General features: G+C 35.3%; 1 protein-coding gene across 1 annotated transcript; it reads right to left on the bottom strand.

Moving 5' to 3' along the window:
- Positions 1-296: 296 nt before the first annotated feature.
- Positions 297-6,750, bottom strand: LOC131335919 (WAT1-related protein At3g28050-like). The gene is made up of 7 exons (XM_058371477.1): positions 6,393-6,750; positions 6,229-6,291; positions 5,975-6,091; positions 5,481-5,748; positions 4,877-5,038; positions 4,626-4,777; positions 297-543 (listed from the first exon to the last, which is right to left on the bottom strand). Exons 1-7 carry the CDS (start codon positions 6,581-6,583, stop codon positions 396-398), a joined length of 1,101 nt encoding a protein of 366 aa, XP_058227460.1. The 5' UTR covers positions 6,584-6,750; the 3' UTR covers positions 297-395.
- Between the last annotated feature and the right edge of the window lie 3,089 nt (positions 6,751-9,839).

Below are 9,839 nucleotides of genomic sequence, written 5' to 3'. Positions count from 1 at the left end.
AGTAAGAGGGTGTTCCAAATCCACAGTAAAAGGAACTTTTGAAAAAAGAAGATTTTTCAAGCTCAAAAATCATGTGTTCACGCAAATAATTTTTCTACCAATATGGATCTTGTTTGATAGATCTCATCGAGATCTTTTAAACGATGCAAAAAAAATTAAAAAATTATTTTTTATTTTCATTATATTTGAATTTGAAAAACCTTCTTTTTTCTAAAGTTCTTTTTACTGTAGATTTGGAACACCACCTAAGAGCATGAAAAAACGTCTTTTAAAAATATATAAAAAAGTACTAAAATACTTGAAAGCGAATATTATGAGCGTAAGCCCAGAGCAATAATTAGAAGCCGGAGCAAGGGACCTTACTGAAGAATTATTGGTGACTAAGATAGTATATGTTATACAGCCATGTGAGTCTGCAATAGAGGGGTCGTCTCCGAGGATGGAGGCGGGTGATCAACTCCATGACTTTCCTCTTCCTCTTCTCTTGATTGTGCCGATATCACTCCGTAAAAACCCACCACGATTACAGTCGCTCCAATCACACTGCAAAAAAAAAAAAAAAAAAAAAACCGGAAAACATAAATTTATCGGCTCGATTTTGTTTAGTTGTTGACACGTTGCATGAGAAATGTATTTTTAGAAGAAAAAAAAAGTGAAGTAAAGGAAAAAGATTTATGCCAAGAGGCCTTTGACCAGCGACATCAGAGGTACAGACAGAAGTCGAGAGTTAAACTCATTTTCCAAGATCCTAATTTAATTATTCGAACAGTGATGACTTTTGTTGATCAAATGGGGAAATTATTCCCTGTGTACTTTCTTTTGATGAAGAATTTGGCATGAAATTAAGGTTCTTTCCTTTTTGCAATATCTATTTTATAGGAAGGTATTTTACAATAAAAAATTTCGTTTATAGGAAAGTATTTTTCAATAAAAAAAATAAAGAATAACTTTCTTGGCATGAAAGTTGATTTTCTCTTACTTTTTCGTGCTTTGCTTTCCATACAATTGAATGGGCCTTATGATTTTTGTATTGAAATTGGTTAACGTATACTTTACCCCCATGTGTCACGTCACAACATACACGTTCAATTTTACGTGTCAAGCCCTCACACTTAGGCTTTTTTTTTGCCATTCGTTAATCCTAATCTATTCTATTCTAGGGGATTTGGGGAAGGGGATGGATGGGTGCTTACTGGAATCGGACTCTGCCCATGTGCTAATGTTTTCCATTCAGTTTAGTTTTCGCTAGCAAAAATATCAGTTAAGTGGTTGTAGGTTCATATAATTTTTACAATCATAGAATAATCTTTAATATAGCTACGTGAAATCATTTTAATCATTCTCTTTCTTTAATATATACTTAAGATAAGAAGTAACCAGATCTGGGTTTTGACTTATGAAAAGAAAAAAATTGGTCCATTAAACCACTAAAATCCAATCCTCTGTTATTTTGTAGAGCTCGTAAAGAACAACAATCACGTCGAAAATTAAGTTGATCGAATATTAATGAATCGATGATCGATTGGAATATCATAACTCATTTATGTTTAGTTAAATGGGCCCCGACAATTATTGTCTTTCCAAAAAATATAAAGGTTCCGATCGAGTGGGATTACCTATTTTATTTCTAAGATAAATGTGCTTCAAAATATCCGATTGATCTGGATTTTGGCACGATTGATATTTTTCATGAGCTCTAAAAAGTGAATGACTTTGATCATCAAAATAGACCCTAAAAGGCCTTCAAAACAAAATGCTCAGACTGACTGGTCCACTATGGAGACAATGCAAACCGGTAAAAAAAAAAAAAACGATCCACCTAAGTAATCCCATTCAATTTTTTTTTTTAACCGCAACTAATCCCCTTCGTTGACCCCGCTTCTCGACAGCAAATCAACCGGATCAAGATCGTCTTTAATTAGTCCAATTATTGGACTGGACGGTCCCTTTTCACATTTTTGAGCCCCTTCCCGGGCCCATGTAAATGATCTAAATCGTTCACATTTTTGAGCTCGTCAACAACTTTCACCACGCTAAAAATTCAGTTTATCGGATAGCGTTTGATATGATTTCGAAATGCATTTATCTTAAGAAAAAAGAGGGTGAAACACTGGATCGCAACCCCTTAAACCCATTTACCTCAAGATAAATCCATTTCGAATTCATATCAAACGATATCCCAGTAATGTGATTTTTGAGATGGTCGAAGTTCTCAATGAATTCTAAAATGTGAAGGGATTGAGTCATTCACGTGGGCTAGGAAAGGGTCCAAAAGGGCTTAAACTGAAGTACTGAACCAGCAAGTCCAATAATTGGACGGGGGAGGATCCTGATCCTTTCCAAAACTCTAAACAAAATGAAAACGTCAACTTCATCACATGATAACATGTTTACTTGATCAGTTTTTTTGCCCCTCAGAAAAGTACTCCCTCCTCCGTTTCAAATTGCCAGTTCCTTTGGGGAATTTCAATTATTTAAAGAAACATACAATGATTATATCTATAATGTCTATTATTTTCACCATTATCTCTATATTCTACTTACTTTATAGGTAAAATTTTAAAATAGCACCTGACATTTTACACAAATCACGCATAGGCACCTGACATTTTAATATTGATCAAAAAAACACTTGACCTATTTAAAAACTCATTAATTTTTCACCCGCTGTTAACTTTCCATCCAAAAATAGACGGAAATGCTGAAATAGCCAAAACTTGGCCATTTGGAGGGAAACCAATATACATTTTGGGGAAAAAACACATTACTTTACTGATTTCTCCCGCCAAAACCCACCTGTAGGGCCATGGAGTTCCAATGGTTTGTTATGAGAGTAATGCTTATACAACTTCATCTTGGTTATTGTAATTGTTTGTACGTTAAACTGGTTATTGCACATTTTGGGGATCAAATTTGTGTGCCATTTTTTTCTGCAGAGCTTGAGATGATGTGAGGCAAATGAAGGAGAAGTTCGGAGATGTTTGAGGATTTTGGGACATTCCCATTCTACTTAACTTTTTCGATAACTTTTAGTTTTGTTCTTATTTGAATTTTTTCCATGTTTCTTAGTTTTGCGCCTCATTTTTTTGTATTCTGATTCATCTCGTCAAGGCGAATTAAAAAAGTAAAAAAAAAATTATACATTTACCCAAATATTTTGGGTAATAGTCAAATTTTTTTGACTTAAAAGTGGTTATTTCATAAAATATTTGGATAAAAGTAAAAAAAAAAAAATACTTTTCCGATTTGTCTTATCAAGATGAATCAATAAGTAACAAAAGGTTGGGGCAAAAATAACAAACGCGAAAAAAATAAAAGAAAAACTAAATTAAAAGTAAAAGTTATAGAAAAAGTAAAAATAGTTATTGTAACTCTATGGCTCCACATGTGGGTTTTGGTGGGAAAAATCAGTAAAGTAATGTGTTTTTCTCCCAAAATGTATATTAACTTCCCTCCAAATGGCCAGGTGTAGGCCATTCCAGCATTTCCGTTTGCTTTTGAATGGAAAGTTAACGGCAGGTGGAAAATTGATGAGTTTTTAAATAGGTCAGGTGTTTGTTTGATAATATTAAAAAGTCAGGTGCATATTCGTGATTTGTGTGAAAGATCGGGTGCTATTTTGAAAATTTTCCTACTTTATAGCAATTATATTCACCTTAATTTGATGGACACTTTTGGAAAATCTCTAAATTTTTCCTTCCATTTTTCAAAAAGGGCCATTATTTTGGAACAACTCAAAATGGAATAATGGACTCTTAATTTGGAATGGAGAGAGTACACTAGTATGCATTTTTTTTGGCCAATATTGTAGTACATATCAGTGGGGGATTAGCAAAATAATTAGTTAGTTAGTCCACGTGGGGTCCATAAGTTGCATATAGACCTGAACTCAAGGATGGAACTAGGGGGGTCTATTGGCGGCGGCCGCCACGACAAGATTTTTAGAAAATACAATTATTATTATATGTGAAAAAATAATTTTATCCCCAACTTATATAGTCTCGCCGCTGCTAGATTTTTTTTCTTTATTTTTTATTATATATAAATCATAAATCTTCTATTTTGTTTTCAACAAAGGAGACCCAAAAAACGATTCCAAAACTAAATTCAATGGGTCAAAGTGAAATAATATAAATGATGATGTGTAATTAAGAAAAAAATCCTCCTCACTCTAACCCTAAAACAACTTAACCTAAAAAATTAAAGGATATAATGCCACTCTCCAAATTATAATGTCACTCCAAAAAAGGGAGTGCAGTTATCAAATCCATATAGGGATCTATAGAGTGGCATTATCGATACCCAAATTAAAGTTAGTTTTTTTTTGTACTCCATGTGCAAAAACATCATTTATTATAGTTTTTGTTATGTTATTTTAATTTTTTGCGGAGCCGATAACTATTAATATTGTAATACATTTTTTTATTTTTTAAGTATATATTTCGGTACTGTTAGACTAAACTCCTGGTTCCGTCCATGCTTGAACCCCAAATAGACTTGAATCCCAAAAGCCTCATACGAGAGTCAAACCCTAGCCTCCCTTGTGGTAGGATCAGGAGATAACCGCCACGCTACAAACCCTTTGGTTCACTAGTACGGAGTTGAGAGAGAGAGGAATTTCTTACGTTCCAAAATGAAGTGTGTCCCCAAGGAAAATGATACTGAATAATGCAGCAATAGCAATGCTGATTGGCGTGAACATGGCCACAAACACGGGGCCTTTCTTGTGTATGCACCAAGCGTGGACGGAATAATTTATGACACTTCCACACACAGCCTAAAACAGTGGGAAAAAAAAAACACACGAAATTGTTACGGATTAGGGGTCAAAATGCTTGGGAGATGAGAACTGATCGACAGTAGGAAATTTACTTACTGAGTAGATAACCGAGAGGAGTTCGATATCAAGGCTGAATTTCCAAGCACTCGGGTTGTTTCTTTCTGCAAATAGCGAAAGCGCAGTGCATTGAATTGTCCCAAACAAGCAACAGAATGCAACTACTGCCAATTCTGATGGGTATCCTTTTAGGATTGCTGCCTGTAAAGTTACTGTTGAGATATGATCAATCCTCTCCCAATTAAGAATAATAATGCTTATGCTCGAATGTCTGTACGTGTGTCTGAAGAACGTGTACGAGATTCTTGTGCCCTTAGACTCGTACGAGATTTCCACCACAATGCGTGGTGCACTGGGACAACCGCAACAAAACAATTGCAGAACAGAGGATCCCAGATCAGACTTTTTGAATATCAGATGCAATTACTCAAAACATTTGCCTCAAAAGTTAACCGGATTCCAAGTGTTGTGCGGAATCTATAGGTTCGTCATTAGTCACACCTAGAATGAATCTGGTTGGCAAGTGTGTACGATACAGATTCATCTTTTGTGTATTGTGTGGCTCACAACCAAAATTTATCCGGTCCACTTATTTGAAATCAGGTACTTTTCTGGGTACGTAGCGTTATTGTTTGAATCTTACCTGAAAAGTGTACCCTATCGAGGTAGATAAAAAAGCAATCGCAAGGAAAAGGCCTCCGAGAATCCAGTCACTTTCAGTTGCAAACACGTTGTGGAGAGATGGTTGTGATGTAAATGAGTCTTCTGAGGAAATTGATGGGTATTGAACTAGCAAGGAGACGATTGCAGGACCCTTGTAGAGGGTTACTAGCAATACTCCTGATAATGAAACCAAGGTCCCCATGATTTTCACCCGACTCGTTGAGCTTCTCAGATCCATCTTTTCCATCCTGAGAGAGGAACAAGTAATGAGAAAACAAAAATGAATTCTTCATGCGAGTTAATTTGTTTTCTCCACTTCTTGATTATCAACTTCAAGATTTCGTGGGTAGAAAAGGAAGACCTTCATTTGTTTTCAAGATTTTCTTTATAAACGGAAGACCTCCATTAGTCGTCCTCGGTAAGAAGTGGAGAAACTTAACTGTGCCAATGTAAGAAATGAAAAGATGGCAAAACCTGAAGACAACAGCAAGCAAGAAAGTGAAAGCTGGGACCAAGTTGCTCAAGGTAGTTACAAGGGTAGGTGAGCTATAGCTTATCCCAGTGACTATGCAGTTTTGCGTGACAGTAACCCTGTTGAAAAACCAAAAATACCCACACACACACACACACACACACACACACAAAAAAAACATAGACTCGTTAATGTCCTAAACAAAATCCACTTCTTTGATTCGATCAATTGAAGCTGTTACGGTGAAGTTACGTACGCAAAAAGGCTTAGCAGGAAGAATTTGCAGAGGAGAGAAAAAGTCAGGGGAGGTCTCGTTGTTCTGCAAGCAACAAGGAACTGAATTAGAAGAAAAATCGAATGAGATATCGGCAGTGACAATCGAAATTTGAAACGAAGCAATCAGGGGGGAAGAGGGTAGACCTTTGTAAGAGGAAAGAAGAAGGGAGGAGGATGAGCGTGGCAAGGGCGTTTGAGTAAACAACAAAGACAAAGTTGCTCATTCCTTTGGACAGAGCTGCTTTACTCAGAGTTATTAGGCCCACATCGAAGAACTCTGCCATTATCATGGCTGCGAATGGCACCAGCCCCACCAAAGAGGGCTTCAGCTCCATCTTAAAGATCTAGAGAGAGGAATGGTTATACTGCTATTAGATTTCTTGGTTACGAGTATAGATTGATCACTGATACATTTATAGATTTACTAGCGAAGAGCGCGACGTGCAAGACATGCTCGCACGTCGTACTCATTGCTCTTTGTATTGCTCATTGGATTCCTCACAATTCACCTTTTAACCTGGTTTCAACTGGCCCAAGTTCTCAAATTCTTTCTCCATCATTGGATCCAGAATAAGAATTAGAATCAAATCCTTAGTTGATTCACTTTCTCTGTCTCTGTCTATCTCTTTAATACTTACTATTCTCTTTGTGCCTTTGTTTCTCTCTCTCTCTCTCACAATTGGTTTGAACTATGCATGTGGGATGGAGAATAAAATCTTTATGATTCTTGCAAGATATCACATGCAGGAGGGGAGAATGTACAAGGATTGTCAGAGTGGTTTATTAGAGATCATGGGAGGATTCTAGCCATGTGCAACACAATAAACATAGAATTTGGGCCAATTGATTTTACCAAATTAATCCCATGCAAATGATAAAAAAAACAAGAAACTAAGAAGGAAAAAAGGACATAGAGAGAAATCTTGAAAAGTCAGAAAACCTACTAAAGTAAAATTTTAAAACTTGTTACAATACTTAAATAGTGCTTGTGGGCCACCACCCAAGAGATGCAAAATGACAAAAATGCCTCTTCAATCTTCCCCCACGACCAATCACTAAAGAGAAGCTAAGGGGGCATTTTGGGATAACCAACCAAAAAAGAGCCATGGTCGCTTACATGCCAAAACATGCCAAAACCTGGCCGATACTCCTTTGGGCAAGCAAGCATGGATACACACTCATGACACTTGCGCACCTAACCAATTAAGATTCTAACCCCGTTCCGCTAAAATTCTTATTTTGTAAGTACTTATTTTCCACTTTACGAGATAGACAATTCTCTCTCAATACATCACCTTTCATTTAAAAAATAAATACTTATTTGATATTTCCTTTAGACTCTCTAAATGATTAACCGGGAGGTGCTTTAATATTTAGTTCGGATGCCACGTAAACAAAGATAACTTGATGGTGAATGGAGTAACCTTAAGAATATATACGCTCAACTTTGAGAGTTCGAAAAAACGATGGGGATAAGATCTAACAATATCATTGACTGGGCAAAATATTGCAATGAATTTTGAATTTCGACTGGAAGATCATGCGAACAAATTTTAAACAATTAGCGAATCGGCTGACAAAATATTTGGTGATGAATTGTTAATTTTTTTGGTCCATAAAAGAAGTACACACGACGTTTCATTTTTCATTATTATTTGGAAATTGGAGATGGTCGTTGAGGCATGGCGTACAAAAATAGTGAAGTCAAACCTCGTTTATCACTTTTGGACTTCATTGATTTTTTAAAATTAAATGACAGCAACTCTTAGGGGAAAAGCTATGGGTACATATGAGCTTGTATATATCATGTACATATAAGTTTTATGAGGCTCACCTCGGGTCCCGCAAAGATGATTCAAACCATCCATTATTCTTACTCCCTCCGTTCTCATTCTTTTGTCCCTCATTCTATTCCAACCGGATAAAAAACTAGTTATAACTTTTAATTGATAATACTGTTTATATGCCATATGAATTTTATTTGATAGGTCTTAAGGAGCTCTTTTAAACGATGTTTTCAAAATCACCTAAAAAATTATAGTAGATTGTAATATTTAATTAATTAAAAAGTAGTACAGACTCCAAAAAAGGACTAAATAATTGAGACGAAGAAAGTAAAACATTTTTTTATGGAGCTCTGTAAAAAATAAGCCCAACCCGATATCGATAAGAATTTTTTTTGAATTTGTGGGAGCGAAACTATTTAATTGCTCAGTTTCGCCCTTACAAATCTAGAAAAAATTCTTACCGATATCGGTTGAGCTGATTTTTTACAGGGCTACATAAAAAATGTTTTAAAAATAATGGGCGGTTCGAATTATCATTGTGGGACCCGAGGTGGGCCCCACAAAACCCATATGTGCATGGTATGTACACTGCATATGTACATATAGCAGTACTCTAACTCTTGGAAGCAACACTCCCGTCCTTTCGAATCTTAGGCCATCCATAGCGGTATAATCAAAAATAGATAACCAAAAGTTGACACGTCAGCTTTTGATTATTCACTTAAGAGGTTGCTAAGCTTAACAATGTTAAGGTTCACAATGGTCACTTCTAGTCCATAACCAAAATAAGAAATCCACTACAATTTCACACAATCTATCTCTCCCCCTCTGTTTCCCGTCATTCACTTCCCTTCATTATGGTTTTTTTTTGGGGCAAAAATATATTGAACATATGGTGTTCTTCCTAGTGTTATCTATCAAAACAACACCGAAACTTTTTTTTTTCTTCCTATTCCTGTAGCCTATATCACAAATCCACTACTCTCTTAATCTTTCAAAAAAAATCAGATGTGCTCTTGAATTTGAAAAAGAATGCAAGGTTCTTCATTTACTTAACCATAAGGGGGGGAACAAAAATGAATAACCACTTTTTAGTCGAAAAAATTATTATTTTTTGTTAAAAAGTGATTATTTCTCAAAATACTTGGGTAAAAGTAAAAAAAAAAATTGCTTTTCCGATTCCTCTTGTCGAGACGAATCAATAACCCATAAAAATTAGGCGCAAAACTAACAAATACTAAAAAAATTCAAATAAAGACAATTTTCATATTTAAGTTAAGTTCATAAGAATGTAGCCTAAAATAGAAACGGAAAAAAAGAGTGAAATACCTTAATCCGGCAACGATGAGTTAAATTGTAGATGATTGAGAAATATGAGCTTTCACTTTTGGATGAAAAGAAATATATATAGTTTGTGGCTGAAGTGAAAAAGATCTAGAGCATGTGAAGAAGAGAAAAAGAAAATATTAGTTAAAATACGCGTATATATAAATTTTGGAACCAATAAATTTATGTGGTGTGGAGTTTACAAATTTTGATTATTAAAAAAGGTTGCTAGTTTTGGTTATCCAAAGCCCAAAGTTTGATTATTTCTAAGGATGTTGCTAAGTTTGATTATACCATTGTGAGCCATTTTTTGCACCAATATTGTTAACTTTAACAACAATTGACTTTTGATTATACCACTGTGGATGACCTTAGGATTATCGGTAATTCTATAGTCCTTGAAAAATTTCTCCAAAAATATTCCAAAAATAAAATTGATAGAGATTAACTTTGATGTGTAGGATCCAAACATCCGAGT

The sequence above is a fragment of the Rhododendron vialii genome, chromosome 8a (assembly GCF_030253575.1).
Source record: "Rhododendron vialii isolate Sample 1 chromosome 8a, ASM3025357v1".
NCBI classification, from domain to species: Eukaryota; Viridiplantae; Streptophyta; class Magnoliopsida; order Ericales; family Ericaceae; genus Rhododendron; species Rhododendron vialii.
This window is presented reverse-complemented; position numbering and strand designations above follow the sequence as displayed.